The following is a 16,564-nucleotide window of genomic DNA, read 5'->3' as shown; positions in this document are numbered from 1 at the left end:
TCCACCTGCCCCATAAATAACAATAAGAGATACAGTAGGAAATAGGAAAGGGAGCAACTTTGTAGTATTGAGAACCAGACTGAGACCTTGCAGTAGCCTAAATATAGATAGACTATATACGTATATACACAGTGCCTTCGGAAAAGTATTCAGACCCCTTCACTTTTTCCACATTTTGTTGTGTTATAGACTCAATTTAAAATTGATTAAATTAAAATAATTTGCGGAGGTAATAGTGGTAGCTGCATCCCATAACTTGATGCAGCTACCACTATTCTTCAACTTATTGAGTGATTTGTTGATGACATTTTTGCATTTTAGCTCATTTTAAGTGTCATAGCAAAGAGTCTGAATACTTATGTACATGAGGTATTTCTGTATTTCAATTTTAATAAATTTACTGACATTTCTAAAAACCTCACTTCGCTTTTCATTCTGAGGTATTGTGTGTGAATTGCTGGCAAATTCTTTTAATTTAATCCATTTTAAATTGAGTTTATAACACAAATGTGTGTATATCATCCAGTGCCTTCCAACTGAACAGTGGAGAATAGCACAAAGGAAAAGAGCAATTTCAGAGTGTCAAGATCTCGTGAGATTGGGTATAGGAGAGAATCATTTGATGGTATTGGAATGTAGCCCACCATCAAACAGAATAGTAGGACATAGGAAAGTAGCTATTTCAGAATATTGGAACTTGTCTCAACTGCAAGTTAAGAAAGTAGGACATTGGAAAGGGGATATAGTATTGGGACAGCCAATTTGCCTTCAAAGAAGCAGTAGGGGATAGAGGATTGTTCAACAATTGCATAGTCTACATTAGAGCCATATGTATATGCCTTTGGTCTACATTATAACTAAAATACACATTGTTTTTTCATACTGAAATATAACTTATTGTATACATCTCGTCCTGCTATAAATACTGCTATGCACAGAACAGAAATATTTTTGCAGATCTTAAACCTCATAATCAGTACTCAATTCGTCTAGTAACAGCTCAAATTGTGTAGGAGTCTAGAGGAGTGCATAGTGTTCGCAGGGGAAAGGATGAAGGATGAGAAACTGGGACGAAGGGACAGGCAGGCTTGGTTGCTTTGTCCGTCTCTGGCTCCTCCAGTCCAATAGGTGACGGTAATGCACCATTTACGTTGGTGGCAAACCGACATTATGAACCCCCACTGAAGAAGGAGGAGAAATATCAACTTCCCTTTCTTTCACGAATCCGCAGCCATGAGGTATGGGCCTGTAACTTGTCATTACGTTGTTTGTGTGAAAACTAGGCGTTCGTTTCGGTATCATCCTTTATACATGGTTACTTTCAGCAAACGTTTGTTAAAAGCACTGATTCACTCCGAACATATGGGAGAATAAAGTGGATTATGTTGAAATATGGGAACGTCAAGTCAGACTCCCACGACCATGGTCGGAAATGATTTTGCTCGCTGTGCTTGGCGCAGGGCATGTCGAGACATGCCTAGATTTTAGTTGGCATTACAATTATAAAATGTGTAGGTTTACAATACGATTACCAATGTGTTTGGTAGTGATCGTGTAAAAAGAACATGATGGCAGTGTCATGCGGGACTTGCTGACATGAGCGGCTGTTGCTTTGACAGCCAGGCTGAGCTGAGCCACGTTATCGAGCACAGATCCTCATCAAATCTTCTTCGAAATATTACTTCGAAAATGTATTAGGGTTAGGGTTAGTATTTCAGTAACTGAATACCGATGATGGCTCTACCGATGACCTGTCTGAATCGGTATTACTTTTCGAATACTTTTACTTGTGTGCACGAGCATTAAAAATAAATAAATAAATAATTGTTCAAAGAAGCATGGACACACTGAACAAACATATTTCTCAACGTATTTAAATAGGATAAGTTATTATGGGACTGCAAATCATCACTAGCAATAGAATGCTGGTGAAATAGGGGTGAACTGATTTCATGGACAAGTAGAACGCAGTTGTACAGCCAGGTCTTGATGAATAAGCAAGTCATTTGGGGGAAAAAAGCTAAAACCTAGAATCAAACCATTGCAGTATCTGCATCAGCTGGATTGAGTGGTTGAGGATGAGCTACTGTACTTTTAACATCCATATTATTTCCCTACATACTTCCCCCTGGTGGGAAAAAAACACAACCTGTTCATTTTCATGTCTAATTAGTTTTAGTCTTGTACTTCCGCTACACAATTGTCCACCCGGAAGAGCCGAAACAGCATTTTTAACAACCATACTGATTTGTCCTATCCATTAACTGTATCTCTCTTTTAATTGACCCAGCATGCTCAGGCTTCAGAAGCGCTTGGCGTCCAGCGTCTTGCGCTGTGGCAAGAAGAAGGTCTGGCTGGATCCCAACGAGACCAATGAAATTGCCAACGCCAACTCTCGTAAGGAACTCAATTCTTTTTAGCGAGCAGTGATAAGTGGTGATATTTGAGATGTCATAATCTTGACATTTTGGACAGTTCATTTGAATTGCAGGGTAAAGGCCATATGGCATTTTTGGGAATACATGTCATGCCCTCTGAGCTCAAATCAAAGTTTATTTATTTATTTGTATCATGTACACAGAATACAGCCATAGACTGTGAAATGCTATGGGCAAGCTAGCTCCTCAATAGTGCAACATCGAAGTAAAAATAAAAACAATAGCATAAGGTAGCAATAGTCGTAAGCAGTGGAAACACAACAACAATAGTGGAGTGGGAAGATTGATATGATATATGCCATTTAGCTGACGCTTTTATCCAAAGCGACTTACATTGCAGTGAGTGCATACATTTCAGTATATATGGTCCCAGCAGGAATCAAACCCACAACCTAAGCGTTGTTAGGGCCATGCTCTACCAACTGAGCCACAGAGGACCACTAAATATAGTAGTTGTAGTAGGTGTGTGTGTGTGTGTGTGTGTGTGTGTGTGTGTGTGTGTGTGTGTGTGTGTGTGTGTGTGTGTGTGTGTGTGTGTGTGTGTGTGTGTGTGTGTGTGTGTGTGTGTGTGTGAGAGAGCAAATGTGCAATGTCATTACCCACTTACCTGTTGTGCATTCTTTAAACTCTCCTCCTGCCCCGCAGGCCAGCAGATCCGAAAGCTGGTGAAGGATGGTCTGATCATCAGGAAGCCCGTGACGGTGCACTCCCGTGCCCGCTGCCGCAAGAACACGCTGGCACGCCGCAAGGGGCGTCACATGGGGGCAGGTGGGTGTGGAGAGGTTCACAACGCCAGCCTCGTATAGATATGTGTACTTCCACCGTCATGGCTGCGGCTTAGACGTTCAAAGCAGCTTGTTTTCCTCATCCCTCATTCATATGCACTGATTTAGATTGAGATGGGTGAAGGCTTGTTCCTGGCCTCTGAGCCTGGGGATATTGCGTTCACTTTGCAGATCAGTGCAGATTGTGAAGAGCTAAGGAGAGGAAGCCTGTTTTGACTTTACCCCTCAAATGAATCTACTGTTGTTTTGAAGGACAACAGATGACTGGTTGTAGAGCTCTTGTGTCAAGCAAATGTTTCCTTTAAGTTACATTTTGTATCACCAAAGTAGTCATTTTCTTCTGTCAATTGATTGGACATTTCAAACATTCAAAATGTTTACTTATTGCTTAGAGACACATCCCATGTCGGATTGTGGGAACCACAATGGTGCAACCATCCACACCAACCTCGAAATGACCGAAAGGTTAACGAAACTAGGCTCATCATTTCTACAGTTTTCTTAAGTCAAGCCCACTTGGATAGTAGTTGTTTCTTTTACTTAAAAAAACAAAAAAACAAATTGATAAGACCTTGAAGGGCCACATTTAATCAGGGCAGCAGATGACCTCTTGTGTAGTGTCTGATTTAGGGTTCATTGGCTGCATTGGTGTGTGATGAACCTGTCCCCTGCCCAGGTAAGAGGAAGGGTACAGCCAACGCTCGTATGCCGGAGAAGCTCTCGTGGATGCGGCGCATGCGGATCCTGCGGCGTCTGCTGCGTCGCTACAGGGAGGGCAAGAAGATCGACAGGCACATGTGAGTCCGGCCCCCGCTGCTCTGCTAGTGAACCCGGCCGGCTCTTGGCTCTTAGATTGGGATATTTTGAACAAATTTCGGACTCCTACGTTTGCCGTTGATGTGATTGATAAGTCGTAGATTTGAAAAGAAGTAATACAATTTGAGTGGGAGCCTAGTTGCTTTTCCTCTACTTAACTGTACTCTCGGTCTCCGTTACTCTCTTCACAGGTACCACAGCCTGTACCTTAAGGTGAAGGGTAACGTCTTCAAGAACAAGCGCATCCTGATGGAGCACATTCACAAGCTGAAGGCAGACAAAGCCCGCAAGAAGCTCCTGTCGTAAGTCACCACTCGGCACAGCTCCCATGAGCCTCAGGGACAGCCCTCGCCCACCCATGTTTTCATCTGTCCTTACAATCATGGACAAAATTGCTGCTTTCAGCAAAGACGACTACTTTAGTGGCTTATTCTCCCTGTCTACCTCCCTCCTTCATGAGTATTGATCTTTATGGACAGGAATAAGGATAGACGGAAAAAAACAAGGTCTAGGTTGGATATCTTGACCTTGATCTTTTGCCTACTTTTAGAGAGCTTCTTAATGTACTATGTAACAGCATTGGCCAGATATGAAAAGAGCACTTCTGAAGGATAATCCAGGCTGTCCAGTCCTGTTTGAATACTAGGCTTTGGGTCAGGTTATGCCATTTCTCTAACTATCTCCCCCCTCCTCTCTCTCTCTCCAGTGACCAGGCAGAGGCACGTCGCTCTAAGACAAAGGAGGCCCGTAAGCGCAGAGAAGAGCGTCTCTTGGCCAAGAAAGAAGAAATCATCAAGTCTTTGGAGGAAGAGACGACCAAGAAATGAGTCACTCCTCCATACACCTCTCTCCCTTTTCCATGTTAATAAAATTGACTGTTTGACTGCCTCCCTGTGTTTCATTTCAGCCATTGACTTTTCTCAACTGAAACATGCCAATTGATGGGTTTAGGTCAAGGTTTAACTTCTCAAGTGAACAACATGTTTTCCCCCCCTTAAAATCCACTCTAGGTGAAAGGATGTGGTGTTGGTATTGATAATGACTTATGTTACTATGCCATGAAAAGACGAGTTTAATACCTTAAAGTTCTTCCGCTATCATAGTTCTTGCAGCATAAAGAAGTCGGGATTCATAGAAAGTGCATGTATTTTGCTACGGAACCATTTCTAGAAAGCATTCAGTAATTTAATTGGTCATTCAGGCTAACCCAACAAGACAGTTTAGTGAAGCAACTGCCCATGAAATGTAATTTATAATAATACAAAAAAATTGCCAAAATGAGGATGAATTATACATTAATTATATAATTATAGCGGCCGAAGTACTGTTAAAAACGCTGGAGGGCAGTGCAGCCCGATCGTCTAGTCCGTCTCGACTCATAACATAACTACTCAATCAAACGTCGTTTTATCATAATTGGCGACATGACTTGATATTCGATTGATATAAAATAAAAGTATACCTGACAGTGATAACTGACATAGTCTATTGACAGTTAAAATTCATTTTTTTAATACTTACTCAACTTTCCAACACCTGAGAGAGATGCATTTACTATGCCAACCTGGTCAACCGCCAGCTCAGTAAGGGGTTGAAATAGGTAACGTTTCTCATTAACTAGTAACTATCTACGTACGAAACATTATTTTAGGTGACCAAGTGGTCACTTCAGCTATATTGTTTCCCCCCTGCTGACGTTTGTCAAGGTAACCAGAAGGAATGTGAATAACATGCTGGAGAACCAAATCTGTACATGATGATTATTTTTTTCTGTCTATATTGGAATCAAAGCATTTGCGGTTACAGTGTGTCTACAATGGCATCACAGGACTTTGTATGAGCAGGTGACTAGATAACTAGAATATAGAGACTATTATTCATTATTTGTTTCAATTTTTTTTTCTTTTTTTGATCTTAGATCTGTATTCTAATTTGAATTCTAATTGATTAGATGTGCTCACATCAGTAAGGTAGTAATGACATGTGCAGGTGCAGCCCTTTCAAAACTTGACCTTGAGGACATGTGCAGCGGTGGGCAATGGAGGGATCCTGACGAATAGCAGCTGTGGAGAGGACTCCGCCCAGTTTGCCATGAGGTATGTTACCTCTCTTGACACTGGGGGAACTATGACGAGTTTGACTGATCATTGAAATGCACATCATGAAGTGAATGACTTAAATGTAGACTTCCTAGGACAAACTACAGAGGCTTCACTGCAAAGTGCAAACCACTAGTTGTTCAGGTTAGTTTGCTAAAAGTACCTTTTAAAGTACACATTGCAATAAGACAATGACCCAAAACATACCGCCATAGCAACTAGGGAGTTTTCAGGGCCAAAAAGTGGAAATGTCTTCACTGGCCAAGTCGATCTTCAGATTTAAATCCAATTGAACATACATTTCCTGATCATAAGATTTTAGGCAAAAAGACCTCAAAACAAATAACAACTGAAGATGGCTGCAATACAGGCCTGGTAAAGCATCACCAGAGAAGATACCCGGAGTCTGGTGGGGTCAACAGGTCAGACTTCAGGCAGTTATTGCATGCAAAGGATTGTCCACCAAATAGAAAATATAGTAATTGTTTGATTTCAAGTCCAAACTTTTGGAGAGGAGAGGCGAAAGAAGAAAACATGTTTCCATAAGTTACACAGGACACATAACATATGTTATGAAACAGTTTCAAATGGACTTCTCTTGCTTTATTTGGAACACAGAATTGATATGGTAACAACCAAGCTTTCATCCAAATAACGTCCATTACACATGAACATCCATTACACATAAACATCCATTACACATAAACGTCCATTACACATAAGAAGACACAGGCGTCTGTCTGGGTGCATTAGTTTGGTACAGTGAAGAGGCTATTACTGGGACTATGTGTGCGTCTATAGAAATATCAGTACATCAACCATCTCAATGCGACATCAGCGTCATTACTTTATGTAGACCGAGGCCTACTCAAAATAATGCTTCATTGTCAGCTTCAAAAGCTGTCTCTCCGTTGCTCGACTACACTGCACCTTGGTTTACACAGTAGCAAAAGGTGTGCTCCAAATTTTTTACGGCTCGTCAAAGCCCAGATTTATGGGCTAACAGAGCAACTAACCCAGGATTGAGGTGTCACCGCAAAACAATAAAATGAGGTGGGTATCCCCTAACTGGGATTAATGAAGGAGAGCTAACTGAATACCGAACTATGGCACAATGTTAAACAGAGATGTTGACAGTGTTTCCATGTGGATCTGACCAGTCTCAAAAATGTTCATCGCTTACATACCATCAGTAAATTTACAAGAAATAATGACAGCAAACCTCGAGCTCAAATTATCCAGTCAGTCAGTCATGACAGCAGTGGGAAGCTCGTTCCACCAGCGGGGCGCCAGGACAAAAAAAAGAGGGGGCACCCGGATTTGAACCGGGGACCTCTTGATCTGCAGTCAAATGCTCTACCACTGAGCTATACCCCCATAGATACACCACACACCTTCATGCAGCAGCCAAAGCAGAAGGCCTGTAAGATGGCAGCAGTGAAACGCCACGCAAAGCCAGGCTTCTTGGTCTTCTCTGCACCTGGAGCATCAGCTGAAACAGCACATTGACAGGAGAGAGATCACAACCGTGATATTCAATAAGAACACCTACTGTAGGCTATTTCTCTTAAATTCTCCAGCTGCTAAATGTCCTTATTTCCATTTCACAAGAACACTATTCTCCTCTATTCTCTAGTTGCTGAATTGGCTTCTTTCTTAACCTGTGCTTTTGTTATGTAAAGTTAATACTGGGTACGGAGTGATGAATTCGTGGAGCTCTGCAAAAAAAGCAAATTAAGGACAATAGAAAACTCCCCTAATAACAAAACACATTACAAGTGGAAAGAGAAATGTGCATCAATGAGATTTCTGCAGAGTTTGCATTTGTGACATTTTCGTTTGGACTTTCGGCATATCTTCGGCTCCTGAGAATCACAGGAGAAACAACATTACGTCAGGAAAAAAACAAAAAACACAAAAACAAAAGAGTAGTGTCTGTGCTCTGGAGCTGCAGAAGTGTCCATCACAGTGGCAGGGCTCCTGTCTGAGCCCATGGAGCCAGAAGGTTTGGGGCTGGAACCCTCAGTGGCAGGGGTCCTCTCTGAGCCTATGGAGCCAGAAGGTTTGGGGCTGGAACCCTCAGTGTCATCTACCAGCAGTGGCAGTATGTCCATGCTGATAAACTCTTCCACACTTGAGTCCTCCAGCATGGCGTCATGCACTTGAGCTGAAAAACAATGAGGCACTTTGGCATCATACAGAGGAGGGACAGTATTATACTAATCATGTTGGCCTACACCATCTTAAAAACCATGTAACAGCAAAACATTGCCACTTGTAGTCCACCATGTAGAATACCGTTCTATGAAATCAAATTCCTTTTCTTACTGTCGATAAAGTACACTAATCAGCTATTTTGACAGGCCCACATTGAAGAAAATATGAATGTTTTTACAAAAATCATACCATTTACAAATCTCTCACCATGCTTTTATAAAATCATCTTACCATTCTCTGCCTGAAGCAGAGTCCTAACCCGGATTCTGATTTTCATTAATGAAAATCTCCCGGACGATTTCCTTAGAGGAGAACCTGACCACATCAATACACACACACGCACACATTGTGGACTACCCAAACCGACCGAGGTCTTTGTTCATTGCACCACTAGATGGTGCTAGATAGATCCACACGCACGTTACAAAATAGAACAGCTGATCCTCCAAGCAATATGTTCACCTGAAAGAAATTATATTACAGCGGTATTACACCACATTATAAAAAAACGAATATATCTTTATTTATTTTACATTAAAGGGACACCATTTTTACATCACATTTATTATCTCCAGCACAGTACCAGTGCCTACATATGTGAAAACTACATTCTGTAGTCAATGTGATTAGAGAAAAGCAGCCACAAACTTTTTTTACAGCCACAAACCCTCTAGCTGGTAGGCATTAACTTCTTAGGCATTAACTTCTTGTGGTTAGGGTGAGGAAAATGTCAGGGGAAGGTATTAGCAAACATTAGCACACAACAAAGCACTTTTGTCAAAATTTCCCCACAGCCGACTCAAACTTGATGAGGTGATGAGATGGAATAATATTAGATTAAAATAACTATATTTTTTCCCAAAGGAACTTTGTTTTGATGTCAGACACATACAGGGAATAACAAACAGCACATACAAGCATATAAAAAACACATACAAGTGTAACAGTACATTTAATTAAAAAAATACCTAGTTAACATACATTTACATCAACCCACTGCAATGCAGTGCATCGGCCTAAAAGGTATGAGAACTAGCTGTCTATCTATCAGGTCGTAATAATGAGTCAAAGGCAATGGGTGACAAGAATGACATTTGCAGAATGTGTATTCTTAAGAGAGTGGACGAGGGTGGGGGGTGAGTTGGGGAGCGGGTTGTATACAGTAGATTAGCCTTAGACTAGGTGTCAGCTCTGTACACTCTGCCTCCCGGCGGTCCTGTGCAGCGGTAGGGCTTCTGCCTGTGGTACGGAGATAAGGAGCCTGTCCTGCTCCACCAGCACTCTCTCACCCTCACCCCTCAAACACACCCCTCCAACTTTGATCTACAGCCCCTGTGATCCTCTTGATGGACCCACCAAGGGAGACGGGAAAGTTAATTGGATGCTAACCTGTCCCCTCTTAATTTCTTGGATATGCTGACAGCAAAGTTCCCACATTTTAGTCCACTTTCGTGTGAGGAGGAATCATTTCTACTTTTGTCAGTTGGCTATTACTGGGTATCTAGATTCTGCAGTATAGCACCCGCACACAATTTAAGGGATCCACATACTATGTTGTGGCCTTCTTTCAAAAGGTTGATTGTAGATTAGAGGCCATTCAGGTCAACCAGAAGTTAGAGTACACACCAACACGAGTGTAGGAATACACCAATGTACTGTAATATCAGGCTACACATTGATATTACACTACCAGTTATACTGTACATAATTGTTATGCACCAATTATTCACCCATTATTACACAACTGGTTGATTCATGCCAAGAAAATGCCTAGAACACTAAAAATAGTTAAGAAAAATAAATACATCATAATAATAATTCAAACACCAGCCCACAACTGCATGTGCAAGGACTTATGTTGTTTTATAGAATCATTACAATCCGTGATGATGGGGCGCTTAGTGGCGTAGCACACTAATGCGCTTACCACGTACTCGCAAGGTTCCTGGTTCGATTCCGACCCTCGACCTATCTTGCATGTCATCCCTCCTCTCTCTCCCATCCTCCCTGTCAATCTCTACTGTCTCTATCCCAAAAAAGCAGAAATGCCCTAAAAACATATAAAAAAAATAAAAAAAAGATGATGTCTACTAACCTAAATCCAATCATAAAACGGATGGTAGGCTTCTGTCGTCACGTTTTTGCAACAACCATACTAGGTACATTGTAATAGCGAGCACAGCAGCAGCTGAGTGTCCCCCTGCATCTTTTATAAAGCACTTTTACAAAGTCGAGTCCTGCATTAAGAATAAGTGAGGCTCCACACTTTACTCTTAGCCCAGAACATCCACAATGCATGAAAATAGGTTTTTCGAGAGGTAACGGTGAATGGGGTTTTTATGATGTCATTTTCTCTCAGGGTGATTTATTGAGACCGTAGACCACAGACTGTTACTCAGGACAGGGCTTTTGAGTGATACATGGCAGTAAACAACATCAGGGGGGCTGTCACTAGGTCCAAACTCCCCCCTAGTGAGTCAGAGAATATCATTCCCACTTCTTGATAGCACATTAGTGACATAGAATGTCTACAGACATCTGCTGATATGATGATTTTGGTGAAATGCTTTCACTTCATTCTCCAAAATTATAACTTACATAAGTAAGCCTTAAATATTATATGCACTGTATGACTACTATATTTCATATACTAACTGTATCTGTTGTATGAGTGTTTCTGTACTGTCACTGCAGGGTCATCGTTCCTTTGCCTTTCTTTTTCTTTTTCTGTACAGTGTGGGTACCATAACCCTCAACCGATGTGGCTCATTCAGGCACGGTGGGTTGTGTGATCATATGATTGTCAACTAGCCACATTGCCATATTGTATACTTATATTATACTTATATATTATATTATATTATATTATATTATTATTATATATTATATTATATTATTATATTATTATTATTATTATATATTATATTATTATATTATATTATACTTATATTATATTATATTATACTTATATTATACTTATATTGTTTACTTATGTATATTTATACATATTGTATAAATAGCTATATTGTCCACTGGCCACATACTGTCCCAGCCAACAAGTGCTAATCGGGTCGCTGGTGGCAAAAAAGCGGCACATCAGCCAATATCGGACCCCTAATGGTAAAAGGATGGCGTCCGTTGTGGCGTCATGTCACTATTAGCCCAACATGCCCAACAGTCGGCATGCCATTGGTAGACCACCCGTCAACACGCCAGTGGTAGTCGGATGCCAGGATGCTGACGGTAAACCAACATTCGCTATGTGAATGGTGGACCAATGTAGGCGTGCCAATGGTAGACCGATAGTCAGCATGCAAATGGCAGCCAACAATCATCTGCCAAAGGTAGACCGTCGTCGGCATGCCAATGGTAGACCAAATGTCGGCTTGCCAGTCAAACCCATAATGGTAGCGTGACAATGGTAGACGGTCAGCATACCATTGTGCAAAGACATCAGTGTACAAATGGTCGACCAACATTTGGCATTCCAGTCAAACCCATAATCCTGATGTTAAGTCCCATGTTTCAGCCCTTTGAGCTAAGTATAGCTTAGTAAAAGGAGCGGAAAGATTGTGGCAAAGAAAGGGAAGATAGTGTCAGAGGAATAAGAAGAGGGTGACAAGGGAGTGGTACGAGGGTGGCTAGGTAGCGGGAAGAGGGTGGCAAAGGAGTGGAGAGGATGGTTAGCCAACAGCCAACAATCAGGGCCGGTTATGGGTGTAGGCTTGCCGATGGCGGCCCTATCTTTGACAGATATGAATATTAGCTGAAGGCAGTGTGACAATGGACCACTGTTTGAGGTGTCAGCTTGCAACTGTTGAGCCAATGTAAAATCAAAAATTGCTGTGCCATGCTGACAGCTTTTGCTGATAGAGGGCCGCGATTCTGCCGACAACGGGCCACTAATGGGCCACCACAAGCATGCTAGCTGGGGTGTGTCTAAATGGCATGAATGCCTGGGAAAATATCCCCATGGCAGACCAGTCGTGTGTGTGTGTGTGTGTGTGTGTGTGTGTGTGTGTGTGTGTGTGTGTGTGTGTGTGTGTGTGTGTGTCCGTGCTGCTTCTCATCCGTGACTGATCAATTTCTCCGCCCAGCTGGGTAAGCAATCATTTGGCCTGGTAGCTGTCAATTTCAATTCTTCTCCTGTTGTGTGTGTTTAGCTTAAAACCCAGGGGAGAGAAAACCCAGAACAGTCAGGTAGGGATACAAATATGGTTTATTGAACAACTGACAACTCCTTACCTCAGTCTTAAACCAAACCATTATGAACTGTTATGTGTGGGCCTAATCCCACAGTAACTTCAGATCTGTATGCATACATCTGACTTTCGTAAATCATACGGTATATTGATGTCAATAGGAGAGTTCACTCAAAACTTTATTTAGTCCAAGTTAGGATTTGGCCCTCTGTGTACTTTTTTTTTTTTTTTTTGTAATTTGTACTTTGCTCTATAAATGGGGGTCCAATAACAGATGACAATGACAAAGTGTTGGCAATACAGTTAAAGAATGCAGCAAGGTTAAGTTTTGACGTGTTCTGTAATAGGAAGGGAGTTACAGTAGTAACACACTTTTGTTCATCAATATTTGGTTAGGAGTGCTTTCCCTCAAGCCTCAAGAAAACTGAATAAAGAGATGATTACATTCAAACCCCATGAGACTGCACATTATTTTCTGTGGTACAATATGACCCCGAGCTAGCTAATTTTGTGACCAAATTGAAACACTGAAACCATGAAGAAAAGCCATCCAAAGTCCAACTGTAACGTTGTGATTAGTATTAACTAGCTACAATCATAAAACACGCTTGGCGTTGATTGGACAAAAGAATTATAGTACATGATTGACAAGTGGCTTGATCCAAAGACCATTAGTGGGACTGGAAAAAACTGTACAGAAAAATGCTATAATGCTAAAATGCAAATAGCCCATAGTAATGCCAGACAGCATGTCAGACAGAACCTCCTCATCACCCTCACAGACAGACAGACCTATGTTCCCAGCCTGTCAGTGTCTGCATTATGACCATTATTACGTGATGTGGTTTTCCTTCTCCTCTGCCTTCTTCCCCATCTTGAAGGCAGATGATGAAGCAGCAGCCATCACCAAGCCTGATGACTGAATCACAGCTCTGTCGTCAGACGGGGGGCCACCGTCAACGGGGGGCCACCGTCCACCCACTTGCGCTCCTGTCGGGGAAATTAGACCCTGGGTCCCTGACGTGCCATCCAGTCATTTACGCTTGTTGTCTGAGGCTTGAAGGATGCTTTATTTTATTGTCCCCCAAGAGGGTGCAACTGAAGTGTCTGCAGACAGATCTGTTGCTAACCGAGAGAGGCAGAATACTGGGTGTGTAATTCTGTATCCAGTTATATTTAGATGTGTGTGTGTGGACGGTTTGGTGTTTTGGTGGGCATATTCGGGAGGAGGGGAGGTGTGGATAGTTCATGTCAATATAGTGATCGATTTGAGATATAGAAGGAAGAAGACTTTATCTATCTGTTCTTATCTTATGTATCAGGGACTACATTTTGATTTCATTGTGTTATCCAAAAATGCTGTTTTACATGTATAGATGTTGAGAACTCACTCTCTTTAGATTACGCCTCGGCTCCTTCTCAGACCTCTCCACCTCCTAACACATTTACATTACCTGAACTTTCGACGGTTTTATTTATGACTTGGATGTATAGTTGATTCACTTACTTTAGACAAATGTACTTATTGTAAATCGCTTTGGATTAAAGCGTCTGCTAAGTCACTAAAATGTAAATGTAAATGTACCTTTCACTGAGAGCAATCGTCTACCTTCACACCATCCTAGTGCTAAGTAGATGATATATGAGTCCCGAGGAGAGTATGCAGCATCCTCCAGACACAATGGGCTCCGAAGGCTTTAGACCTAGTAATACTTCAAGCAGCAGCTGTTCAAAATGGACGCCCTAAGGCCCTTTAGTATCGTTAGAGAAAGCGTTTCGATGGGTGCGTACATCCCAATATGATCTATGTAATCATCATTATCAAACTGATCCACAAAAGGCTATATAAGGAGTATGGATAGACTTTTTGGAGAGACATCTAAGAAACGTCATAGGGATTACAGAGCAACACGGCATTGTGCAATGTACCCATTCCTTAACTCGGTTAATTAATTTCTTCATTACCAGGATCCACTTGTATGTCTTGAAGCATGTGGCGTATTCCATGAAGGGCTATGCCTTAATGGGATTGGATTAAGATAAGAGGAGGGGGAAGGGTTAGGGTTAGGGTTTTCAATCATCATATTTGGGTGTCCTTCCATCAAACTATGTTTCCGGAGATTACTGGCTCTGGGGAATTCCGGGTGGGATTACAATAAAGTAGGGCAAGTCTGTGATGTTAATTGGACTTTTGAAGCTAAAAGTCACAGAGATAGTGACAGTTTACCTCACCTGCCTCTCTCTATCAATTTTTTTATCCTTCTACCTCAAGGGTCCAATTTCCTAACCCCAAAAGTTTTCTTGTTCGCTTACTCACTAAATAAGAAAGATATGCACAGGGAAAAATCTGGATTGTCCAAGAATCAATGCCAAAAATTGAAAAAAAAAACAGGTACAAGTCTAAAAAATAGTGAACTATCCCTTTAACTAGCATATCAAAGCATGGAAGGTCTCTGTGCTAGGTCATTTACATAATGTGTATTGGGAGGAGAGTACAACTTGAACAAAATATATTTTTGGAGCATTACAATGAGCAGGTCGCTGTGAGGATACTCACCTCCGGTTGAGTGAAAGTAGACAGGTCTGCATGTTCAGCTAAAGAATACTGAAAGAAAATGACAGCAATCACATTTCACACTTGGATGATGCACATTTTTGGGTGATGCTAATTTTATCAGGTGAAATACCAACCAGAAAGCTGGACATCAGGGTTTTAACTGTGCGGGGCCTTTAAAGCATATGTGTGAGGGAAAGAGATATTAGATATCGTGTAAAAGCCTGGAGAGGATTGAGGGATTTATTTCTCCCTCTGTTGTCTCTCTTTCTTTGCAGTAAGATCAGGTAAGGGATTTATCATGCTAAGAGTCACGGATCAGGCAAAGAGGGTTGGCAGTCAGATCTGAGCTCCAGATATAGTCTGTGTTTAGACCTGTTGCGTATGGCTCGATCCTCATAAGCCATACAACCTTGGTACTGTTGACTCCTGTAGTGTTGTGGTCTCACACTGTGCTCTTGGTTTGGCATTACAATAGAAACAGTCAATGGACCATGCTATTAGGACTTTGCCTCATTAGGCGAAAGTGCTTTCCAGGACAGAAAGGTGGGATTAGTTCCAGCCAAGGTAATCATACCTCACTCCACTCCAACTGTTGGTAAAGGCAAGTTATTTCATTTTTGGAAGCACACAGCATGGCACATTTTCACAAAATGAAACATATTTCCCTTATAATATTATTGTCAGGCTAAAATTGTCATAAAATATTATGGGTGAGCACAGGACATCGTTTTTTCATCTGGATAGTTGATATATCACTGGAGCGGATAATCCTATGATCTATAATCCTAATCTTGTCCACAATGGGACTGAACTACGTCCACGACCCCTCTGGTACTGAATAGAGTACCAAGGGATTATGTGTGGCGAAAAGAAACACAAGATTTATCTAAAAACAAATGTGTAAAAATAGTGAACCATCCCTTTAATCTCTTATTCACTGAATGTGTCAGTTTGTTGTACCTTGCTGTACCTTGTTGCATCGATCACCAAAGAAACACAAGAATCCATTGCTAATCCTGCAGTGTGCTTCCCTAAGGGGAGGATAACAGAAAGCTTTACTTCCCTGTAGCCATCCCCACTGATTGGCATGGCTGGCATGACGTTTGCTCTTGAGATTGGATTTCCCAGGGGGGGGTCAGGGTCTCATACAGTGAGGAGCTCAGCACAGTGGGATCTTAGACTTTGGCCACATGTGAGGTGGGAGAGAGGCAATCATTCTATTGGGCTGGGGTGTTGCTGTGTTATGACAAATAATAGGCTGGGGTGGCATGTGGAGCGCCTGGTCACAGGTCAAACAGAGGTCACATGTTTGAGACATTGTTGTTGTTGTTTTGGTTTGTTTTGGTACTCTTTTATTTTGATGCTGCCTGTCTGGCCATCTCATAGTTGATTGCTGCTAATTAACTTAGCTTTCCTGGGGCTTGTCAGTGTCCTCCCAGGCCTTCCAGTT

The 16,564-nt window shown here is 41.7% G+C and overlaps 1 protein-coding gene across 1 annotated transcript; it reads left to right on the top strand.

The window, feature by feature from the left end:
- The first annotated feature begins 1,163 nt into the window (after positions 1 to 1,163).
- On the top strand, positions 1,164 to 4,927 carry LOC310817462 (large ribosomal subunit protein eL19-like). The gene is made up of 6 exons (XM_083688073.1): positions 1,164 to 1,238; positions 2,291 to 2,397; positions 3,084 to 3,206; positions 3,900 to 4,020; positions 4,231 to 4,341; positions 4,746 to 4,927. The coding sequence occupies exons 1-6, from the start codon at positions 1,234 to 1,236 to the stop codon at positions 4,864 to 4,866; spliced, it is 588 nt and encodes a 195-aa protein (XP_083544199.1). The 5' UTR covers positions 1,164 to 1,233; the 3' UTR covers positions 4,867 to 4,927.
- The last annotated feature ends 11,637 nt before the right edge of the window (positions 4,928 to 16,564 follow it).

Source organism: Argentina silus (assembly GCF_951799395.1).
Source record: "Argentina silus genome assembly, chromosome: 16".
In the NCBI taxonomy this organism is placed as follows: Eukaryota; Metazoa; Chordata; class Actinopteri; order Argentiniformes; family Argentinidae; genus Argentina; species Argentina silus.
The sequence above is the reverse complement of the archived record's forward strand: the minus strand, read 5'-3'. Positions and strand labels throughout refer to the sequence as shown.